This window comes from Spodoptera frugiperda, chromosome 10 (assembly GCF_023101765.2).
Source record: "Spodoptera frugiperda isolate SF20-4 chromosome 10, AGI-APGP_CSIRO_Sfru_2.0, whole genome shotgun sequence".
Classification (NCBI taxonomy): Eukaryota; Metazoa; Arthropoda; class Insecta; order Lepidoptera; family Noctuidae; genus Spodoptera; species Spodoptera frugiperda.
The window spans coordinates 4,042,251-4,067,142 of NC_064221.1; the positions used below are offsets into that span (position 1 = coordinate 4,042,251).

The 24,892-nt window shown below is 34.4% G+C and overlaps 1 protein-coding gene across 4 annotated transcripts; it reads left to right on the top strand.

Annotated features, from left to right (window-relative positions):
- Positions 1–158: 158 nt before the first annotated feature.
- LOC118277071 (zinc finger protein ubi-d4) lies at positions 159–23,352 on the top strand. 4 transcript variants are annotated; one of them, XM_050696331.1, is made up of 13 exons: positions 159–286; positions 428–537; positions 1,480–1,573; positions 1,974–2,154; positions 2,537–2,740; positions 3,428–3,509; positions 13,622–13,849; positions 14,849–14,899; positions 15,493–15,677; positions 16,107–16,212; positions 21,040–21,152; positions 21,671–21,809; positions 22,407–23,352. In XM_050696331.1, the coding sequence occupies exons 1-12, from the start codon at positions 231–233 to the stop codon at positions 21,797–21,799; spliced, it is 1,539 nt and encodes a 512-aa protein (XP_050552288.1). In that variant the 5' UTR covers positions 159–230; the 3' UTR covers positions 21,800–21,809; positions 22,407–23,352. The 4 variants fall into 4 exon arrangements, with proteins under 4 accessions (XP_050552288.1, XP_050552289.1, XP_035451623.1 ...); XM_050696332.1 differs by lacking the exon at positions 14,849–14,899; XM_035595730.2 differs by lacking the exons at positions 21,040–21,152; positions 21,671–21,809; positions 22,407–23,352 and having other exon boundaries at positions 16,107–20,221.
- Positions 23,353–24,892: the final 1,540 nt, after the last annotated feature.

The following is a 24,892-nucleotide window of genomic DNA, read 5'->3' on the forward strand; positions in this document are numbered from 1 at the left end:
CATACGAGTTATTTCGATTTAAATGCAAGAACAAAGCGTATTTTGATCAAAAAACTTCATAAAAATAAATAATATGTGAGAACTTGCCCGTAAAGTGAATGTAAAGCTGTGAATCTTTGCACTAATCTGTAATGGTAGACATGTGGTAGGTTTTGGTAAAATTAATTGGTAACCAAACCGGAACCAGTAAAACGTCAGTGGACGTCACCAAAGTAGCGTCTGCTAATAAAATGGCGGCGGCCGAGATTCAGATAGTGAATCCTTCAAATTTAACAAAAATTGAAAGGTAAATCGAATATTTACAGTTACGAGTGTGTACTTTATATCTCGGCGTACAATATTCAATAGAATTATAACAGCTTCGGTGTTTATAGTGATATTGTGAAGTGCATGTTTTTGATGTTTGTTTTCACATTGATTGTTTCAGTTTTCTCAATGATCCGAGTTACAAAGAGATTATTGAGAACTCTTCAACCTTCAATTCGCGGCTATGTGCGGAAAGGAGGATGCGTATGCCGTTTATCGACACACAGACTGGTGAGTTATCGATTTCTGTCATTACTTTACGAAGGCGTCTACGCCCACCGTAGTTTCTAAATATTTACTTATTTATTCATTATTCTAGGCGTTACTACTTATTAGAGACGCTTGTATCTTACTACTATTTGTTATTACCGGCCTATTTTGTTGATAAGATCGTAATTATTTGTTAGTGCTTCGGTACTAGAGATAATACCAAAGTTTACCTGTCTCTGTCTACTACACAAGGTTTCCATTTGACTATCTCTTTCTAAAAATCGAACGTAACGCTAATCGAGGTCTAATATAAGTACTAAGTATGGCTAGGTGTCCTAGGCGTCGCCTGGTTAGGTTATTGAGCAACTTTGAACATGTTAGCTAGTCTTGAGTTATTTTGTAATAGTATGATTTGATAATGTTACTATAACAACTTTTGTGATAAAAAAGACAATAATACAGGACTCTAGGTTGGAAATAGGCACACATTATTACTTGGAATCAATAACTGATACATATTTGATTCTGTTTCCAAACACTTTTGCACTATAATTCTCACACACAACATGCAACACCTCAAGGGCTAGTCTAGCTAGATAGATGAAAAAATCAATAGGGAGTACTAATTATTTTTGCGCACCTTCACCTGGTCTACTCAGATCCTATAGATCATAGTGCAATATTTTATTCATTTACTAGCCTCTAGCGTTCTTCAATAAATGCACTATCCAACACAAAAAGATATATTTAAATCAAACTAGTAGTCCTGGAGATTAGCGCACTCAAACAAACAAACTCTTCATCATTAGCTTTATATATTAGTTATTTATATGAAATATCTATAAAAATACACAAACAGATGATCTCTATGTATGATCCTTAATAAATCTCACTTTTCATCTCTTCCATTCAATAAAAAAAAGGAATAGAATTTTGTTGTGACAGACAGTTGTTTTGTTACAGGTGTCGCACAGAGTCACTGCAATTTGTTCATGACGAGAAGACAACGCATGCCTGGCCAGAAAGAAGGACAAGTGTACACATACCCCGCACAGAGGTTGGTATTCATTTAAATGAGTATTTCATGTTGTAATGAAAAATTTTTAAGAGAAAAATGCATTTATTTGACAGACAGACTTGCACAAATACACTCAGTATTAAACTAGGCCTAAACATAACAGGATCTCTGTTTTATGTTTACTAAAAACATCAAAACTTTACTGAATTTAGCCCCCTTATTAGTTGTTTAATCGGAGCAGGCCAATCTCAATGTTAAATGTAAAACAAATTCGTACTAAAGTAAGTACTACGTAAACTAAAGTAAGTTCTTACGTTAAGTACTTTTGGATTTTCTAGTAAAATATTTTCAAAAAGTTTCCATAGACAATAAACCTGATTCCCCTTATCCTAATTAAAAATAATGAACTGCTAATTAACATATTCCTTCTTTTATCCAGATGGCGCAAAGCCCGCCGCCAATACCTAACAATGTCATCTACGCGGTGGGGATGGACGGGAGCCGCAGACAACCTGGACAATACTGGTGAAGGAGAGAACAGCTCCGGAGTACCAGGCGATGCACTCGCTGGTGAGGACAGTAGAGACGGATCACAGACTGCTGCTAAGGATGATCCTAAGGTAAGGATACTGCTATGTTTTGAAAACCTGTTTTATTGAAGGTTTGAACGAATGATCCCCGATTCTCCAATAACCCTTAAATTCCTAACCCTTAAAAGGCCAGCAACGCATTTTTAACGCCTTTGGTGTTTCGAATGTCCATGGGCGACGGCGATTGCTTACCATCAGGTGATCCGTCTGCTCGTTTACTGGCCATATGCCATAGAAAAATTTTCTATTATTGGAATAAATAGTCTTACAATGATGTAGGTCATCGAAGTATCTGTTATTTATCTTCTCTTTTCGATCCTAACCTGATCTAATCTGTCTATTCAATGGATTACCGACTTTATTACAAAACAATATGGTAAAAAATCTAAAAACGATATTCCTTTGTCCTCAGGAATGGTTCTACGATGAACTAGCAATGGAAGAAATGGAAACCGGTGAGGAACCTGAAGCGGAATCGGACGAGGATTACTATGATGATACGTACGCGAACCGGCGCAAGAGACGTGGTGGGGCTACACCTACGGGGCCCGGCTCTAGAGGGGGACGCACGAGGAAGTCACAACCTGACGATACACCCGCCAAACGTGGCAGAGCTGTGAGTATGATATCTGTTCTGGTGTTGCAATATTTCTTATTATTACTCTTTAGTTGGTAAGTGGATGTTAGTATTTACTTTGTAATTGGAAATTGTCATCGTCATCATCATAACAGCCATAAGAGGTCCACTGCTGAACATAGGCCTCGCCCAATGACTTTCAGATAGGCCGGTTAGAAGCTACTGGAAAAACTTGGATGGGACTTATAAGATAGGATATAACACAAGTGTACATTGCACAGTGGTTTTACATATCGTAATGTGCACCTCTGCCTACCCTTTCGGAGATAAAAGGCGTGACGATAAGTATCTTTATTTTAGGCCTGATCCAAGAAGCTTCTTGTTCTTTAAATGTTACTTTGTTACACTCTGTATATAGGGTGTAATTACAGGAGATCTATACTGTAATCGAATCATCATTTTAAAGATTGAAGTAATTAAGTATTGGAACTTGGAATGAATAGATTTGAGTTCATGTAGGAAAAAGAAGAAAAGGATACTAGGACCATGCGTCCAGTCAGTCTTTTCAATAGATTACCGACTTTATTACGAAACAATATAGTAAAAAATAAAAACGAACCTAATATTTATTTGTAGACAGGCAGGCAGTTGAAACAACTGACGGCCGCATCCTGTTAATTTTCACTAGTTCATTTAATTTTTAATATGAAATGTATATTGTTACAGGGTCGCGGGCGAGGCAAGCGCGCACAAGGTACTCTTCCATACGAGGTGCCCGGCGACAGTGAGAAGCCCTTCGGCTGCGAACGTAAGTCACGAAGGAGGCACTAACGTGTTCCCCGCCTTACTCAGGTCCTTACATACATCCTGATAAAGACATATCAATGTTATTCGTCTGAGGGCGCTGGAAATGGAAGGTTCTGGAACATTTTTAGTACTTACTGCCTTGATTTAAGGTCCTATATCCCTTACACGGGGCAGATGGTTCAGATTTTTAGTACAGTGGTCAGTAAATCAATTTATCCTAATGTGTTAATGTTTTTCATTGGATTTTTAACTTTATTGTTTTGATGTAAAGTTGAAAATCCAATAAAAATCACTTATTGTACCTGTTAAAGACTTGCTATGTCATGCCCATTCAATCAAAGTTTATATTAAACTTAATAGAAGTTATTGAGGGATAATTTGTTAAGGTTAAGTCTTCTTTCATCGCATTTAGAAGAGTTCTAAGTTCTTGCCATTGGTTTAAAAATTAGGAAAGTACCTTTATATTCTAACTAGAACTGTTTTAAACGCGATGAAGGAGTTTCTTACACAATATCTTCTATAATATCTGGAAATAAAATAATTTTGCTTGACCATGTTTGAAAAATGTTCATAATGTTTCCATTTCCAACGCAAACTCTACTGATACTATACAGCAGCACCAATCAAGATATATACCAATAAATAAGAAATAGATGTAGTTGTACATTTAGTATAGATATGTATCCCGCATCGAAAACAATAGTTAATACGGATAGACATTCCTGCGAACCAAATTACCTGTATGCAGTAGATTGCCAGGCAGTTTATATTATCTGACTTATTTAATGGTAGTTTTCACCAACCACCCCAGATCTGGCGTGGGGGAACAACTAAACTATCTCTTTACTGTTAGGTGTCACTTATTTGTTGGTAAAAACTAAAATGTTGTTAAGTGACACCTATCTCAGATTAGGGGTTCCTTAAAATTTAAGAAAGGTTGGTGAAGACGATAATTGTTAAAAACTAAATAGCTTACATGTTTATGGAACTTGGATAGGGTTGAATAGAAATGTCAATACACTGTATGGGATTGACATGTGACAAACTATGACAAAAGTGCGTGATGTCAATTCCATACATTGATTTCTGACTTTGACTAAGAATGGCTTATATGGTCATAAACATGAAAAAATGGCATTGAATTTGGCTAGTCGGTAACATCTCTTAAATACCGGTAAAGATAATGGTCATCATGTATTAAATCTTTATTAAAATGTGTTTGATAAAGCAAACTCAGGATAAACAAATTACTGCTTGGCACTATCTACTGTGACATTATAAAATCCTAAAAAAAAACTAAAATGAATTTTTGCTCAACAGTTTTGTCGTAAATTAGGACCTGAGCGTGTAGAAACTATTCAATGGTTACAAAAAAAAAAAAAACAAAGGTGTGGTCTGTGGTCAATGTAGATGTACGTACATAGATTTTGGTTGAAAAAATAATACACTGGTGGTATAGGTACAGCTTGAATTTTTAAATATTTAATTATTATGGAATCGATTCGAGCTAATAAAATTCTGGTTGATTTCGAAGCTATATCGTAATTTAGAATACGCTTTCACTGTAGGGCCACATTAAGGTTTAACGTCAAAGGATATTATCGAGATAATTATTGGCATTTCGCGTTAATGTGACCCGAGCATTAGAAAACAGTTAAGGTGATCTAATTTTTGCTTTAAAATTATGGTATTTGGTATTATTAAAGTATTTCAGTCATACAACGTTGGTTTCGGATTATGTATTTAATTTGATTTGATGATAAATCTTAATTTTTTTTATAATAGATTCTATTTCATGAAAGTATGTTAGCTGACATTGACATTATGACGTCAACATGACATTTCGAAAAAAGTATTGAATTTGATTATGTCGTCGCTACTGTCATAAAAAAATGCGTTTTGCTCGAAACGCAGTATTTTGAAAAATGTACCTGAATGTATCTATCACGGTTGGTAAATAACTATTAGAGTTAATTAGTAAGAAACTATTAAAATTATCATTAATACACACACATATATTAATTATTAAATTAGTAATAAATATTTTATTATTGGCAATAAAATTATCTATACATAGAGTATATTTATGTATTTAATGTATTTAGGATAGTGTAAACGTTTTTAAATAGGACTTATACTCGCTAATTATGTTCTTGATTTGACATTATACAATTTGGAAGTCCACATACGATAACACGGAATAAAAATGGAAGTCAGCTATATGTCGTATCGATCAGTTAAACGCGACGATCGAACATATTATGCGATATTTATTTATAATGAAGGCCTTGGGGAGCAAAAGTGATCGCTAGCGGAGGATTTGCTTTGCAGTCAGTCTTTAAATGTCTACAAGCTACTGACCTCATCATTTGCTCTTGGTTATGAGCCCCACCCGACTTGGAAACTAATTGAGTATCCTCGAAAAGTTTACATTTAAGTATTGAAATGAATTTAATATCAAAATGGTGGAAGTTTTTTTTTTAATCATACATCTACATTGACCACATGCTTCGGTATAAATAAATAAATAAATAACGGAACATCATTGAGATAAGCATTGCATAGTTGTAATAGTGCAGGGCCAATGAGTACTGTAATTTTAGCGATATAGTTACTAGGCGGGTGTAGGGAGACGTGTATAGGAAGGCTTATTATTGCATGGCGGGCTTTAGAAAAAAAAAGAAAGAAAAATAGTAATAGATTAATGTAATAGTGTTAGGTATTGGTTTTGTCTTTATTCGTTACAAATTAAGAGATTTGTCTCGAGAGAGCTCTTTCATAACGAACACAAGTGTAGATTTTATTGATAAAAAAAATACAAATACTTAATCAATAATTTATATTTACTGTTGTAATCTTCAAACACAACACTTTAAGGAGCTTTACATGTGTCTGCCACGGCTTTAATGGGTAGTCCCTTGATACATTTAAAGCTCCTTATATGGTCTATGGACTGCGGTTATTACTTAAATCTTATGATTTGAATTAATTTAAAACCAGACAGATAGTGATCTGATCTAATAAGGGCTCTGTTTCTTTAAATACGGTTTTCCAAAAATCGTAATGGCAGCTAATCCATAATTAACCCTTCTTTAAAAATGCGTTGGTATATAAGATACAATAGAAAACACATTGTCTCCCATGGATCTGCGATAAGGCTTAATATTTTGAAAAAACAACTAATAATTTATTATTATTTAAAAAAATGCATATGGTTGGTTGTATTTAAACTGAAGTCTTCCAAATGTTAACCTCATTTCAATCTCAATAAAAGATAAGCAATTAAAAAAATATATACACTCCCTAACTTGAATACACCAGTTCTTCCAAAAGCCAAGCAATAATAAGCCTTATGTTCTTGCAATAACTCGCAAACATGCCTTTTCATTGTTGTGTATGTACGTATGATGTGAATAGTAGTTAGCATAAGAATCTCTAAACACTATCGGAATTAATAAAATTTGCTAAATTTTTAGATAAATTAAAACTATATTACCTAGGTCTTAGGGATGCATTTTGCACGCAGTGTTTTGTAGAACGACTTTGAGGTGATCTGATGTATCAGTCTTGTATGAAAATTAAGAAAATGACCCTTAAGGCTTAGTATTATTAAAAGCGATGGTATTCCTGAGTTAATAAAGTCGAATCTCGCATGTCTTAAAAAACGATTTCGAACCTTTTGCGAGAAGACACAAGAACCATTTCAGGAAAGCTTGTTCTAGTAAAGTATTTTTGTTTGGTCTGGCAATATTAGTATGTATAATTGGTAGGATTATAATATAATTAAGTAGGAACTCGATTGTTCTACAGAGCACTGCAGTTTGTTAGGAATTGGACGGTTTAGTGGTCATTTTATTTAACTATTTATGTTTTAACTATGCGGATATGTAATGCATTTAGATTCGACGGTTATTGTTGTTAGGGAACTTGAAACTCACTGAGGAGCTTGGAGGTTGTGTGAAGAAAGTTGGCTCTTTATGTGGGCGTAGTATGATATAGTAAAAAAAAGTAAAATTTAAAAACAATACTTTGCTTTTTAGACAAAAATAAAAGGGTATGACAATTTGTCTAAAACCTAAACATGATAATACTTGTTCATAAAGTTGTATGAACATTTTACGGGGCAGGAACGGGGTAGATTTTGGTCAATAAGAGTCTGACACTCCTTTATTATTAGTAAGATGTTTATCTAAAGCGGGAGAAGCCATTGGATCATTTTCTTCCCATAAAAAAGCCCAGTTGCTTGTTCATAAAGTCCCTTTACGACCGAACGCTAAAATTTTACGCTCTGTATTTAATAATGTTGGTATGTCACAAAATTATTTGTAACTCTACATATCGTTACTACGCCCATTAACCCTTAAATGTAGATGGCGCTCTTGTTTCTTTAAGTCTTCTATCTCTTCTATAAATACTAGAGACAAGTCGGTATGCTTGAGGCCTTAAAATAAAAATATTGTGCTGGTTTAATATCGCGAGAAATAAAAGTAATCGGTTTTCCGTTTTCTTTGGAATTTCTTCTTCAATATTCGTTGTTTTGGACTTGTAAACATGGTCCCTGAATGTATAATTATGTAGGAATATGGTACTTAAAAAGCTGTGCTTTTATAGAGTTCGATAATAATAGGTGTAACTTTGACGTAATGATTTAAAATGGAGTTGAAATAAGATAAGTAATTAAAGTCATTTGTTAGAAAAAAGGCCGGGATTTTTTTAATAAAGAGTCATTTACATTTATGATCATTTACAATTTGAACGCACGACGTTGCTACTACGTACGCTACGTACTTACGTCAATGACATATTCGAATGTCCAAAATATTTCGCATATCAATACGCGCGATGTTACCACATTTGTAGTTGTATCTATCTCTGACGTTCTTATGGCCACGCGGGGTTGTCCATTAGAAATCCCGGAAAGGAAGTACATAAATAACTCTACCTAATTTCGACCTCTGCTAATAATATTCTGGGACCATGTTTACTAAAAGTAGGTGCAATAATTTCTCCCACACTTCTAAAATTAAGCTAAAGTTACTTTTACCAGTAGATACAACCAACAGCTTCTCAGTGAGTGAGTGAACGAGAACTATTAGTATGAGACTTCTAACTTTAATGTATATTTTGTTAAATAATCCACTGTTTTGGATGGTAACTTAGGCATTATCTGCCTTATACTATGTTAGGTTGGCATTAGCTATATGATAATAGAAACTCGATAATCTATGCTGTAGACTGAGCATTGATTCACAGAGTGAAAGAGAGAACAATAGTATTGTCAGCTCTTGTCTCTTTCTAGAAATGTGTTTGGTCATCCTATATTGACGTTAGAAATAGATAGTAGTTGATTGCACTATCGTTGTCTCTTTCTTGTATTTGTACTGTTCTGTGACGTCATTGTTCAGGTGTTTTAAGCTAATAGGCGTTTCTTAAAGGTGGTTATGCATGTAACTGAATCATTAACGTTGTAATAATCCATCTAACTATCTGTAGATTTGCTAACTAGATACCTAAAGAATTTTCCCATAGTACAATTAGTGTGACAAAGTTCTATCTCAAAGTAAGTGAATCTACAGATGAAATCTGTAGTAGAATCTGTAACAGACCATGGAAATGTTCTCAGTGATAGTTATGTGCATAATCGCCTTTAAGACGACCTATAGTTCAACATTTTACTCTATAAAACTGCTATGTTAGTTGTTCATTGGAGTCTAAAAATCTTTTACTCATTTGTTATGGTGGTAGTCTGAGTTTTATTGCCAACATTATCCATTATTCTGCAATATCTTTACTTGAGAAAAAAATAGAAAGAAAAATTATACCTACTAAATAAATTAATTGTTTTATCTTTTGTTATATTAAACTCAAATAATAGTTCAAAACATGTTGACAATAAAACGCAGACTATTTAAAAAAAAGAGGTTTTAATGTGTGAGCACATTTTTGACATAATCGATTTTGACAGTTGTGTTTCCAGCTTTGTGATTGGCTGTTAATTTACTAATTTAATCAACGTCTTAATTTTAAATCGGTCAAATCTTAATATACGATTGGTTGATATTTTCGAATCAGCCAATCAATGCGGTAAAAGTAACTAAATACTTGATTAAGCCATGAATTGTAGTATGTATCTACAATACAGTTAATTTTTGTAATTATTTCAATTACAAAAATTAACTGTTTCAATTCAACATAGTAAATAATTTTATTTCTATATTAATTCATTGAAACAAATGTCTTGAACATCGCTTATGTCAAAAACGTGCGAACACCAAGTAGAGTCAATTATAAGCTGAAAGTTCAAAAAAAATAAACTGTAATAAAGAAACACCAATGAATTGAAATCAAAATTTTACACTGCCACAATATAATCCTTTATAATTATTGAATTATTGTAGAATAGTCGTGTTATTTAAATGTAGGTTAGACTAGTTATTCTATCGTCTTTTTGTATAGTCGTTTTGCTATGCGATTCTCTTTATGTAAACCGTTTTGTATGGTAAAACTTGGATTTATCTTCTGAATGAACGGATAACGTTTTGTGGTCATCAGGCGCTGATGTAGTAAGTGGTTTTATTTGTCAAATACCATATAACGGGATGAATAGATACAGAATAGGGGTGAATAAATGTTCTAACATCTATTAACCCCTTTCCTGTGTCTATTCACCCCGTTTGATCGTACATCATTTCTATTGTCAAACAATTGTACAGACAATTCTTGATATCTACATTGGGCAAATAAGATCTCATGCCAAAGAACTCTTTTCGTGCTTTCTAGATAAAATTCTTACTAAGGGTCAGTATTTTAAAGGACCTTTTTATTTTATTCATTTTAATGTATGTCTATTTAATTTAAAAATAGACCATTATGGAATGAGGAATATGGACTATTATGGAATAGAAATTAATCAGTGTCTGGGTCATATATAACCGTAGCAAAAACAGCTTTCTAGCCAATCTATTACAATAACTGTGTTCATAGCGTTAAAGTTGAATTTCATATAACAAGGTTTACCTAAAGAGAATCGTAATTTTCTTTGTCATGAAGCTATGATTGATCCGCCATTTTGGTTAGTAGAATGTGAGGCTTTGACATGTGAAGGCAAAATGTGCCTTATTCAATTACAATATGTGTTCAAATATATTTAGGGAGGCGTTTCATTTGGTAATTTAGCCAGGTAGTGACTTTGATAAGGAATTAACGTTTTAGTAGGACTAGCTATTCGATTTCATCCTTGAAATGTTTATCAAGCAGTCTATTACTTAGTATGAGTCGTCTGAAAACCGGTTCAGCAGTTTTTGAGATTGCGTTCATACAAACATACGCTCGAAAGGGCTTTATGTTGCAATGTGGTAGAGCAGAGATTGAATTACATCATAATTTTACTATTAATGTTGCTTCCACACTACTGTTAAGTAATGTTTTGTCAAACATTTACCGCCATACTCAGAGTCATTTAATGGTTACTTAACTCAGTCCTTAGCAATTGTTTTCGATACGTAAAATCATTAAATGACTGTATAAGTAATCAGTTAAATGACTATTTAATGATTAATGATTAATTGAATCAGTTAATTTACTTGTGCTTGTAAACTGTTAGCAATAGTGTGGTCCTACCATTACAAATCACAATTTCTTTTCGCTTAGGAACTAAAAAGTTTATCAATGTTCTTTACTAGGAACTAAAATGTTTATCTGTGTTCTTTACGACGGGCATTCAACACCGAAGTCATTCATAGCTTCATGCGACCTTCTTAAACCGGATCTTATGAAAACAATCACAATTTTGAAGGAATCACAATGGTTTTTTGGATTTTATCGCACCGATTGGTTGAACGTGTAACTCATGTGACTGTGATAGATTATTTATTTTATTTTTTTCAATTTTTCTCGTAATAGTTTTTAGGAAAATTGTCTGTTTTTCTCTTCTTCTTCTTACACAATGACTAAAGTTTTGCGTTTGTCTCTGGTTGGTATTGGTTTGAAGAAAATCTTGTGTTTTAAAATACTTATGTGCATTTTGAGCTGATTTTTCATTATTATCAGTTTAAAAATACGATAGAATATTCAATGTTCGTTTATGTTTCATGAAAAATAGTGAAATACCAGCTCTTCATGTAAAGGAAAATTTAATAAATAAATTATTATGTTTTTGGCTAATTCAAGTAGCTATTTAACAAGGAAGTAAGGCTTTAGCAGCATGCCACGACACCCGACGCGTTGACTATGGCGTTGCTGCAAAGAGTTGCTGCGTGAATAAGCCGTAAAACGTATTAATTAATTTAGTTTGTCTCACGAAAGTTTTAAATATGAAAGTTTTTTAGTTTCAAGAAGGTAGTTCTGATTTGAAAGTGATAGATATTTGTCAAATGTCTATTGATGTTTTTGTCACAAAGATCTGATGTTTAAATGGATCTAATTAAAGCAATAGTTTACATAATAATATTTATATAAATGTATCAAAATTTCAGTATTATAGTAAAATTTTAGTCATTGTACTTCTTATTGTGTTTGGTTTTACATTTTAACCTTAATTATTGAATGTGAGGGAATATGACATGAATTATCTGCAGATTTAAACTAAAGTTTGATGTTACAGAAATGTTTTTAAATATTATACAAATTTTTACAGTGATAATAAATGATATGATATTTTATAAAAGGATTTCAGACGTTTTTTTACAGACGATAAACTCCAAATGAAATTTTCTTTAGCCGGGCAATGTGAACATTGTAGGTTAAGTTTGCGTTACTCTTCATTTTATTTTAAGATGTTGGTATTGCCTGGTTAAATGTATGAAACACTTCATACGAAAATTGCTGGTAATATATTGTTCATATTTTCTATTATTTCTTGTATGTGTGAGGCAGTGAAGACGATTGATGTTATTCTTAGATCCACTACACTGCCGTGCAGAAAAATCGGTACCAAATGTTTATGCATTTCTTTTGTTGCTGATTTTGGCAAATCGAATACGTAGGCCGGTTTTTTGCACGCCAGTGTACTATTATCACCCAAAGATTGTTATGAATTTATACAAGAAATATTTATGTTGAATAACAAATAAAATTATCCAATGTATTATTTTTTATTCTTGTTTTTAAGACGATTTGGTTGGCTCCAAGTTTGGATCTTGCGGTCTGCTGTAGATTTTGCTCTTGGTTTTTATTTTATAGATGATATATTGTCATTTTAACAATGTACAGTATACTAATTAATGTCATAAAGAAAACAACGTAATGAAATAGTTATACAAATTAATGTTTATCGCAGAAATTCGTCGGATTAAATGTGTTTCTTTCAGAGCAGAATGTACAGCATCATCGTTTCCTATACTTGTGATGTCAGTGTTAGCGCTGGGCGGATCCATAGATTTGAAGTCATCAATCAAACAGCCCCGAAGCGTGCGTCCTCTAGAACTGAACATAGAACCTATCACGACGGGCCGGCTTTCCACCACGTAAATTGTATGAGAACATTCTAGATTTTTTTAGTTGACAGAAAAAAATGTACTATATTTAAGATTTTTAATCGAATTTAGCTTTTATTCTTACTGTCATAAAGTTTCATTTGACATTTTCTTCTTTCTTCTAAGAAAATCAATGTGCACCAATGTTCTCATACAAGCTACGGCTAGACTAAAGGTATTGATTGATGACGGATAACTTTAAGGCTTCGTTCACACTGTAACGCCGATGCCGTCGTGGTGCCTCCTCTATGCTCTGTTCTGTTGACGCTATAACCTGTATTTCTGTCGGTACCTTAATTTTATCGCGGTATAGTGTGGTATAAGCAGACGGAGGCATCACGGCGGTAAGTATGATGTTCTATGTTTATTGTGCTTTTATTGTGATGTCTTTTGTTTTTTTTTTAATGGATGGATTGATTTTTTGAGTACTTAGAAATGGGTCTCTTCCATATTTTTTCTTTTCTTGGCGGACGTCAAACGCCTGAGTTACGGTTACTGCTTTTCATCAGGTGGCCCGTAAACTTACTTATAACCTTAAAGAACCCATGGGAGGAAAAACCATTTTTCTAATACACAAAACTCAGTCCATCCACTACACCCTAATCTAGAAACGAAACTAAAAAAAAATCCCTTTCTGCAGTTTGCGGGGCCAAATACAAGACGCGGCCTGGCCTGACATACCACTTCACTCACACGCACAAGGAGCCGGCGGGAGGGTCGGGCGGGGCTGGCGCGAGTGACGGAGACTCTAGAGACTCCAGGCCTGGCGCCCACACTCCCCCCGCCCACCAAGTGCCCCCCCTCCAACCCGCGACGGAGTACCAAGATAGCTACGTCACCTTCCTCAATAACCCTGCTGTTGGCACTGGTAAGTACTTCTAATTTGTCATTTTGAGCCTTAAAATGGTTTGGAGAAGAAGCGAATAGTTCGGAAGTTTTGTTTAAGGTGAACCGGACTATAAAATTTGGTTTGCGCAAATATGCGCAACGGATCAAGATTGCGCTAAGTACTTTGCGCAAGTACTGAATGTTTTGCGCAAATAATTAAATTTTTAATTCTAATGGTAAAATATAAATGAAGATAGTAAATGAATGTAAATAATAAAACGTAGCAATGAGTGATGCATGCACATTACTAGTTTATCGTGTGAGTTTACAAATGTTTATAATTTCATGCAACACAAGTGTCCTGAGGGCAGCGTAAGTGGTGTTCATCCATCATTATTTGACTACTTTATAATCAAAACTAATTTGTATTTTTTTATAACAAAATACTGTATTTTTCGAGCGTTAACTGTAAAAAAAAAAGGATAAATGTTTCGCATACACAAAGGCGTAAACGAGCAAATATTTTTTTATAGGCGGTTATGTCGTGTCGCGTAAAGCCTCGTCTCCACTAGGAGCATTTGTCGAGCGACACGTGTCCCCGGAGACATCGGGTGATGTCATCCGACGTCTTTCAAGCTTCAGGAGTAATTCATAATAATGCAAATACCAAAAATGTTGATAAAAGTACGATCTCGTGATTAGCTTGTAAGATGCAGTTACAAAAATAATAAAATATGCAGTTCTAGTTTACTTCGTTAAACATACAAGGTATTTGCAACTTTACAAAACTATTTTCAACACAATATGAATATCTCCTACAAAAACGTCTGTTGTTGTAATTTATATTACAATAATATTATAGCAACTGAAAGCCAAAATTCGATAATAAACGTGCGTATTCGTATTCTTCAGTTGTTGTAATTAGAACTTTATTTGGTAGCACGAGAGTCTATACTTATATGGTAACATAACTAAGCGTGTTTTCGGATATTTGAAGCTAATAGACATGTTCCTCGTACATAATAATGGTTATCTTCAGCAGCCAGCCAGCAGGAGACGCCTCCTCGGCGCCCGACCCCGCCACCAGAGGGTTAGAACTAATACATGATTATACGCTAAATTACTTTTCAGTTGCGGCCTATTTTAATTATGTTTTACGTGTTATATTTTATTTTGAATAGTTGTATAGTACTTGTTGTACCGAACAGAAACATTAATTTTATGTTGCGTTTATTTTGCGTCCCCAATTTTATTTACAGTAGAAACTCGATTAACCGGACTAATTATTGTCGTTAGGCATTCGGATAATCGAAAATCCGGATAATCGAATTTACGAAGAAAAGCGAATTTTGTGCATACATATTATGTTATACATACGATGTTATGTATTTATTAAAAACAACAAACACATATGAATGAAAATCAATGTTTATTAATAATTATTATGAGATTCATCTTCTTAGATTAATATACATATGTACGTTACGTTGCATAAATTCGACTTGTAGGTAAATTTAAATTAATGAGTGGGTAGTCCGGATAATCGCGAATCCGTATAACTGGGAGCCGAATAATCGAGTTCCTCCTGTACTAACGTTTTTTTTACCATTATGTTCCTATGCTTGTATGTAGTAGATCAAGTGACAATGGTCAAGCAATTTTTAACAATATATTTTTCTCTAGCGGGTGTCCCAGCGCCCCCAGTGCGCCGCGCGTCTCCCCCGCCTCGACCGGCGTCGGCGGACACTTCTAGTTCGGATTCAGCGCACGTTCCACTGTCTGCGGCCTTGCATAGTGCTACACCGGCTGCAGCACCCTCGGCGTCTGCTGCGTCAGAGGCTAAGGAGCCCGGGGAGGGTAAAAAGGATGTAAGTAGAGTTTGGGTGTGATGTCATTTTAATTAGTTGTCCCTTGGTTGGCTGGAACGTAGGTCTACATGAGAGATAGTGTTTGAATCTCGTATACCAGGTAAAGTAAGGAAACTTAAGTAAAGTCGGTACGACGAGGCCAACAAATGTATACCTAAAATTGCCGTTACTAGTGGATTTTTTTAAACTTACTACGATTTCCTCCTGTGTTGTGGCCTCGTGGGTGAGTTTACAAACATACAACTTCACATGCACATGACACCCAGACCCGAAACAATAATTTGTGGATGAAAAGTGGGTGTAAATCGAACCCGCTATCCGTTCCACGGCAACCGGTTGCCGAGCCACCGCACCAACCGTGCAGTCATTGAAACAAATATTTTCAGCTCAGTATACCGTCAGCTCTAACCTTCATCTCTTTGTCCGTAGGTGACGCCATCACCATACTGCGATTTCTGTCTCGGCGACGATAATGAGAACAAGAAGACGGGCACTCCGGAAAAGTTAGTCAGCTGCGCCGACTGCGGCAGATCAGGTAAGAGGCGCGGCCGACCTCCGCGCAACGGTCTACCTAAACCTTCGTGCTATCATCTTGAGAACCGCGTTTGTGAACGTCATCGGTACCTCCGAGACAGTATCAAGCTCAATGGAGTAGTAGAAATACACAGTTCCATGTCCTACTCAGCTGATGATTTCGACAACTTCGCTACCCAAACTAAACTCCTCCATGACGACTACGGTCAGTACCCTGTCTCCCCCCCCTCCCGTCAAAGTCCAACCTACGAATGTGATCTCTACGTCACCGGTTCGAATAATATGTAAAAACTCGAGTATTATTTGTGTGTTTGTCTGTAAAAAGTTCACTACCCGTGCTCTTTTTGTCGGTCCTACCAAAGAGAATGTTTGATTTGATGGCTAGTTTTAATTATTACATTCCACGTTTCATACTCTTTTTCGAATGAAAAGACCTTTGATGCATATTTTAGTAGTTATATTGTAATCGTGTTAGAATAGTGACATCACAATATAAATGTCAAAATCTTTGTCTAAAGTAAATCTTTTAAAAATCATATCCGAACATTATCAATGATGATATCCATATGATAGATAATTCTGTGTCACATATCATTGTGAATTTTTAATCTGTGTGTCAGTGTTGCACTATGTGATCTTGGTGTTGCCATTTTAATAAAACAACACTTGTGACGATGGATGCCAAATGATGAGATATTTTAAATTGTTGTCTGTTGTAATGTTTATACCTTAATCGTTTTTTTATTATTTTTAGTGAGTACAAGTGCCTTATCAAAATTTACATGATTTCGTATGTGATCATGACCACGCTAGACCGTAGTGTTGCCAGTCGCGTTGTTTTTATATTATCTATATTTGTTATTTTATCAAAGATTTATTACTCAAAGTTTACCAATAGGTACTTATTTAAATAGTTTTATTATTATTTTTATTTACTACACAGCAATAAAGAGCAATAACACAACACAGTCGTTACCTGGCAACACTAAGGACAGTATAATTTAGTCATAGCTTCGCTTGATGCCAAATAATGTTGCCACTCAGAGGTCCATCTGTGGTGGCACAAATCGTTCAGATGTCCTAGCTTTCTAGTCACGCTGCAACAAAGTCACCGCACGCGTCACTCCGTGTCCAATATATCTTGAAACGTGACGTCACATACGTCAGTTTGACATCTAATGTCATGTGTCAATGTCAGATGGAATATAGTCTCATATTAGCCGAGTTGACCTCTAGGCTTTTGAGTCTCAGTTATACAGTTCAGGATAATATTGATCACAGAGTATAGTTACCCGACTACGCAAGTATACATAGCTATAATGTGTTTTTTTATACATTTTCCTCCTAATTTAGAAAGAAAGCATTGTAGACCTCATTATAAGAAATCCTTAGTCATTTTGTTTGTATCAAGAGATAGATGTGTTCCATTATAAAAATACTGTTATCAAATACCTTTTTTTACTAGATATTTCTATGTGTTAAGTTTGCCAACATACTGTTATAAGCTCATAATTATACTAAGATATTGTCCTTAGTGCTAAATATAGTGAATATTCTAAAGCGTAGGCGGGTTATAAACAATAGCTTATTATAATATTACATAGGAGCTTTTACGTGCCTTTTTGAACACCCATTTTTTTTAAATCGTAACCCAAAGATTTTGATAATAATTTTAGTTTAAAAAGAAGACTAACTTCATGTTGTTAATGTGTTTTCAGCCTTATCTTACGTCATCGTGAACACTTTTTGAATTTAGAATTTTATAGCGGCCAGTTTCATAAGGCTTTCCGTATTTGAATGTTTTCTCTGACCATAGAGTTTATCAATTGAAGTATCTGCTTTTATTTATTTTTTTAATACACTAAAGTATGGCATTGATCATAAACTATCATTCCTATAGCTCTAGACATGTTTTTGTTCTAGTTTTAAGTAAAGTTTTAATCGAAATTAGGTTTTAAATTTTATTTTATGCGTAGATTTATTCATTATTATTATATATTATAATTATAATGATATATTGACAATTTATTCTTCATAGTATATTTCTATAGTAGTTATCAAATTATTACTTTATAGATTTTTAATTAGTTGTTGTGGCGATCGTTTGTATAACGTTGTTCACTGTTTTTGGATCTTTTATTCCTAATACTTGATACACAATGGTGTTTATTGGCCACTTTAGAAAATGCTTTAACCAAAATCATGATTGGTTGGTTCATTTTTGCCGGCTAATCAGTACGCGGTACGCTCGCGTTTCTATCTCTTTCAACATGAAGCAAACTAAACAAAGTCCGGAGGCTGGCTAAATTGATATTCGGCATTTGAAATAAATGAATAGAGCCTGAAATTTTGTCATGCCTCACGATAAAGTGACTTTCAGAAAACTATGAACTTTATTTCATTACCTTTAAAGTCTATTTTCAAATAACGTGGCCACTATACACCATTGTGTACATAATTGGCTTGATAATGGTACCTATGTACTTAAAAATTGGTGCCGCTTCGTCTAAAGGTAAGCGTCCACAGGCCCGCATCGTACGCATCGCACGCATCGTACGCATTCAGTATGACTTCACCAGTACGCATCGCATGTAGGCATTGCTGATGATGCGGTGCGTACGATGCGGATCAGTGGACGCAGTTGTATGAGTCTCTATACAAGACAAACTAGAATCCGTTGCGTGCGATGCGTACGATGCGGGCCTGTGGACGCGTACCTTAAAGCCCTTTCATACGAAACGGGCGTGAAGTAGGGACATAGTATAAGTTACCGTTTTTATAAATAAATTATATAATTATATATTATCGTGTCACGTCTGTTAGGTGCCTTAGTCTGTGCAATTGTAACCTTCTAGAGTTTGTATTTATTATTGTGTCTATGTCGAGTTTATACAGGGTGGGGTTTTGAACGATTTTTTTTTTTTAGTTTTGAGCTTTTGTTTTGAACCTTTTAACCGCTAAGTTAAATTACAATTAATGTGCCTTTAGCATGCAGCTACAAAGCAACAAAAAAATCTATACTTAATAAGGAGGCGCAATCGAGTGAATAGAACGATAAAATCATGCATGTTGTCTGTCGCAGTAATACGACATGAGCGACAGGGACATGGAAATATGGCGGTTAAAGGGTAGTGTTTTAGATATTTCGAGTTACCCTTTTTATATTTCATGTCAGAGTTAGTTTTCTTGTGTATAAAGATATAAAGTTTATTCCATGGAATTGTTAGCTTTTGTGTATATTTTCTCTATCTGTATTTCTTATCAATTAATAAAATAAATCGTTTACCCAATAGAATATTCCTTGAACAAAAAATCTTATGGAATTTGCTTATTCATACACAGTTAGTAGGTAGCTTAGCTTTTTCACATTCAAAACACCCTGTATAATAGGAAAACAGCCTGTATAATAGGAAAACACCCTGTATAATAGGAAAACACCCTGTATAATAGGGAAAAAAAGCTGTGTTTGACCATGTCTACAATATTTATATTTAACTTTAAAACCAAGAATATAATCGATATAGTTGAAACATGAACATGTTTAGCAAGTTTTTTTATTAAAATAATAGTTATTATAATAATCACTATAGAAAAAACATTATTACTATTATTATTTATTATGTCAAGTTTATGTGGGAATTTTATGTGAGTGTTTAGTGACTGTTAATGAGTCTTAGTTATTCTGGTACTTAAAAGTACCATGTTTAATATTATAGATGTTTATTATGGTACCAAAATGTTATATTTCTCATATTTTTTTTCTTTCTCGGCAATATCTATTAATTTTTAATGCCTGTAGGGAAGTGCATAAATGCGGATACCCAAAGATTTAAAATAAAAAAAAAGAATTAATCTTTCCGTTATGTTGTTTCGTATATTTTTTTTTTATTATTTTTAGCGTAAGACCGAGAGTTATATAAAAAAATTCATTGTTTTTTTTCTGATTATTTTATTTTTTTTTGTAATACATTGCTCTATTTTATCAGAATTAAATTGTATGACGATTCTAAGTCGATTTTTTATTTAGTATTTGCTTGTGCTGAAGAATAGTGAATGTGCACTTCCCTTTAGACATTGTTTGTTTTTTTTTTCTATTTTTTTTTTACATTTTTTCGAAATAAAAATTTGTAATTTTTTGACATTTAATGGTTACTAAGTGTGGTTTTTTTACTTTATTTTTCACTATTGTTCGGCACATTATGTTTTCCCCTTATCTAAAGTTATTTGGAAATAGTAAATTTTGATTTATTTGTTGATGTGATCGAGATCGAAGATTTTATAAGGTAAGAAAAATACTATGTGCCTTACAATATGTGAATATTATTTTTGGAGCTCTTTATTTTTTTGTACTTAGATTTATCGTCAAACTACTTCTTGCTGTGTCTAATTAAGAAAATAACGCTGTTTTGGTCATGAAATTAATTACGTAGCTGTAACCTGGATACGTTTGATATAAACTTACTAATAAAGTCTACAAATTGGTCCATACTATGTGAAAATCTGAAATACAAAAAGCGAATACATCAATTTCAATTGATATACCATATTTTTAAGATTGCACTTTAGCAAAAATTAATCCGCAAACAAAATTAAAGCATTTAGTGCCGAAATAAATCCTGTTGAAGGCAAATCCTCCGCTAACCATCGATTAGCAGTATCCACCATGGCGGTAACCGTGTTAATAATAATATTTATAAAACAATTACCAATCTATAGGATTGGTATACGTAAAATAAAGAGCTCCAAAAACTGTTAAACACAAATATAAAATATTACTCTTATAATTACCAAATTACTCTTATAATAACCCATTGCAACTCGTGCGCAGCCCACCCGATGTGCCTGCAGTTCACGCCGAACATGATCGTGTCGGTGTTCAAGTACAGCTGGCAGTGCATCGAGTGCAAGTGCTGCTCCGTGTGCGGAACCAGTGATAATGATGTAAGTTACTCATTTATTAAATTAATTATGTTGTGTATGGTCTTACATAACTGTGAATCGACGCAGCTATCCGCGTGTCCGGAGCTGCGGACTGTTTAGCGCGGTTACCGGGGCTCCGGCTTGATAAGCAGGAGTAGGAACGGGGTGGTTTTAGTCAGTAAGAGTCTTACACCCCCACTCACCTTATCCAAAACGGGGAAGGGATAAGGATGACTTTCCCCTCAAAACAAAAAAAAAATAATAATATCCGCGTGCAGCCTACTATAGCGCCTGTGTATGGCTTGAAACTAGTCGGATTACCACTTCAAATGTGAGTAAGAGGCAAAAAGACATTCTTACTAATATTCTAAACGTGAAAATTTGCTTGTACATTTGTCTTTCACGTTGCAACTAACTTACTTTAGCGTATCATTTTTGTGTGTAAAGGTATTTAATAGGCTAAAGAGTGACATAATCTACTATTTCCTCTTAACCAGTCGTTTATACCTAAACTATAAAATATGTCTGTCTGTATCTAGGACCAGTTGTTATTCTGCGACGACTGCGACCGCGGCTACCACATGTACTGCCTGGCGCCGCCGCTGGAGACTCCGCCCGAGGGCTCCTGGTCCTGCGCGCTCTGCATCAAGGAGTTCCACACCAAGTAGTCACACTCAGGTAACTACACGACTGTCTGGATACCCTCTAGGAACATTTGAATGTAACTTCAAAGGAAACTAAATAAACTTCCTTATAAATACTAAACTTCATTTAAGAAACATCTAAGAAATACTAAACTTCCTTTTAGAAACATCTAGAAACTTCTTAATGTTTAATATAATATTAAAAAGAAAGTGTTAGTTTGTGTTTGGGATCTTTTATATATTATCTTAACAGCAGAATCGATTTTGATAAAATATACGAAAGAGATACATGATCACAATTTTCTAAAGAAAATGTGTTTAATTTATATTTAAGTAATGCTCCAAGATCTATTATTATTAAGCTGGTTTGTAAGCTGAAATATCTTTTGACTTTGACTGCACGGTTGACGCGGTGCTGGGTAACTAGCTGCCATGCAACGTGTAGCGAGTTCGATTCCCGCACGGAGCAACTCTGTGTGATCCACAAATTGTTGTTTCGGGTCTGGGTGCCATGTGTATGTGAACTTGTATGTTTGTAAACGCACCTACGATACAGGAGAAAATCCGAGTGTGGGGCAGTTTTATTAAAAAAAATATCAATGAATAAAATTCATTTTTCTCTAACTTTCAGGTTAAAAACAGGAAGGGCCGTGAGAGAAATAGCTAGGTAGGCGAGATAACGAATTATAGCGGCAGTAAGTTTATAGGGTACAAGCGAGTGATCAGATAGTGTTGCTATAAGTGGGACTTAAACAGTGTTGCCATAGTCTAGTGAGATTCTGCGCGCGAAACGACGGTACCGATAATTTTATGTCAAATATTTTTTTTGAACATCATGTGTAAGAGTTTTTTTTATTTATTCTTTGTAAGAAGATTAATGGTCTAGTTTAATTGTTTAGGTAAATGTTCAGTTTCCGAATCTAGTTTTCAGAGGAATTCAGATTCGGAATATTGAAAGTATGCCGCTAACGTTTCGGTTTCCAAATTAGGTGAACATCGTTCTTATTTTTCCGAACGGAAATATCTGAATTCTTGATCTGGAAACCAGTACCCATAGTACGAGTTTGCTTTACGTTTAAGCGTTCGGCGCTCTGATTGGTTGGTTTATTCGAGCCGGCTAATCAGAGCGCCGAACGCGATCTCGTTTCGAATACTCTAAACATTATCCAAACTCGTACTAAGGGTTACTGATTTGGAAACCGAATGTGTGCGGCTCGCCTTATACCTATTTATGGTAGTAAAAAGGATTCTTTTATTTATTAAATTAGTGTCAAATGTATTTTTTTTTATTGAGACTATGTAAATATTTATTTGAGATTAAAGCGTTGTATAACATAACTGGAGTTAAGTTCCTTCTAAAGGTAAACGTCCATGTGCCCGCATCGTACGCATTCCGTATGACGTCATCAGTACGCATCGCATGTAGGCATTGCTGATGATGCGGTGCGTACGATGCGGATCAATGGACGCAGTTGTATGAGTTTCTATACAAGACAAACTAAAATCCGTTGCGTACGATGCGGGCCTGTGGACGCTTACCTTTAAGGGACTGTAATGTTATGTTATTTATGAAGAGTTATAAAATAACTTGTGCGTCTCTCCTTATATGTGTTGACATAAGGGCGATATTCCAATGTCTAAGCTCAATTCCATATTATTATGATTCGCTGATAATACTGTCTAAAGCTAGACTCTATACAAATTATTACGTAATTATGAACAAATAATAAGATATTAGCAATAAAGACTCGTCCCCGTTTTTCTTTTTCTGAAGAATTGGTAAATTTTTACTGTTTGACACCAACTTTTTCTCAATAATAATGAATTAATAAAGGATTTATTTAATTCGATGCTGTCATTTAAGAGATATAACGCGTATGTATAATCAGCCAAGCGATTTAGTATGTAGATAAGAAAATAAAGATTGAATCAGTACAGAGACAGTAACCATTGGTTTGTTAAAGTCCATCTGTACCCTTAGTACGAGTTTGTTTTTGAGATCGAAACGAGATTTCGTTCGACACTCTGATTGGAAGGTTCATTCGAGCTGGCCAATCATGACGCCAGCTCGAGTAAACTAACCAATCAGAACTAAGCCCTCGTTATTAACAAAAGATATGGCTTCATTAAAAACCATACAATTTAGGTCTCTGTACTGAATCAATCTTTATTTTCTTGCCTGTATACTAAATAACTTGGCTGACTACATTTCAGAGTTCTTTTTTTATTTATACATATAGTAGATGATAATATTTTCAATTTATTTTTTATTTACACACATACAGTATAGGGCGATAAATATTGCACATCGGACTAAAGAAAGAGACAATTTTGTTTATAGACGATCATTTGTTTGTATAAAACTATCCTTTTTAATATTTTAATGATTCGAGGAGAGTGCTCGACTAGTTTCAATGGCTTATAATTATAAACAGAAAGCATAATGCGAGTTTATTTTACTTTAATGCTTTTGACATGTTAATGACGTTCGGCGCTCTGATTGGTTGCTCCAATTAACTTGACCAATCGGAGGGCTAAACGCGGTAACCTTTCAATTGTGTTAACGTATTATACCTTTTAATAAACTCATTAGGCTCATAGTAACGTTGCGATTGCTTTTTTCCTTTTTTTAGGTTGATGTGCAATATTCATTGCCAGATACTGTACATACATGTAATGAGTACCGTCGTTTCCCGTGTTAATTCTTCATTGTAACGTAATGACGAGTCACCGTAATGCTTTTTCTACCTCTATCGGTGCTTGCTTTAGTATTTTTTTATTTATTTACCTTCTTACTCAGTTCGGTTGATGAATTACGTATGTAGCGACATCTGTTGGTGATATTTTATATCGTGTTTAGTGAACAAGTAACTTAGCATATTTTTTATATTATTGAGAACTTGAGAAGGTGACTTCGTCGTTGGTCGAGTGGTCAGACAGATAGACAGATAAAAATTGTAAAAAATATCATGTTGGTGTATGTATCGTATGTATATTCATATGCATGTAGTAAAAAGCGGTTATTTCAATATAACAAACCGATACTCCAATTTTATTTATTAGTTAGGTTGTGCTTACCTATTAGTGAAATAAAAGATTTTCCCCGCATTTTTTCTT

Bases quoted from the DNA above. Each gene is read 5' to 3' on its own strand.
- LOC118277071 (XM_035595730.2), top strand. From the start codon at position 231: ATGGCGGCGGCCGAGATTCAGATAGTGAATCCTTCAAATTTAACAAAA. The intron at 538-1,479 runs GTGAGTTATCGA...GTTTTGTTACAG, and splicing joins GTTTATCGACACACAGACTG to GTGTCGCACAGAGTCACTGC. The intron at 3,510-13,621 runs GTAAGTCACGAA...CCCTTTCTGCAG, and splicing joins GAAGCCCTTCGGCTGCGAAC to TTTGCGGGGCCAAATACAAG.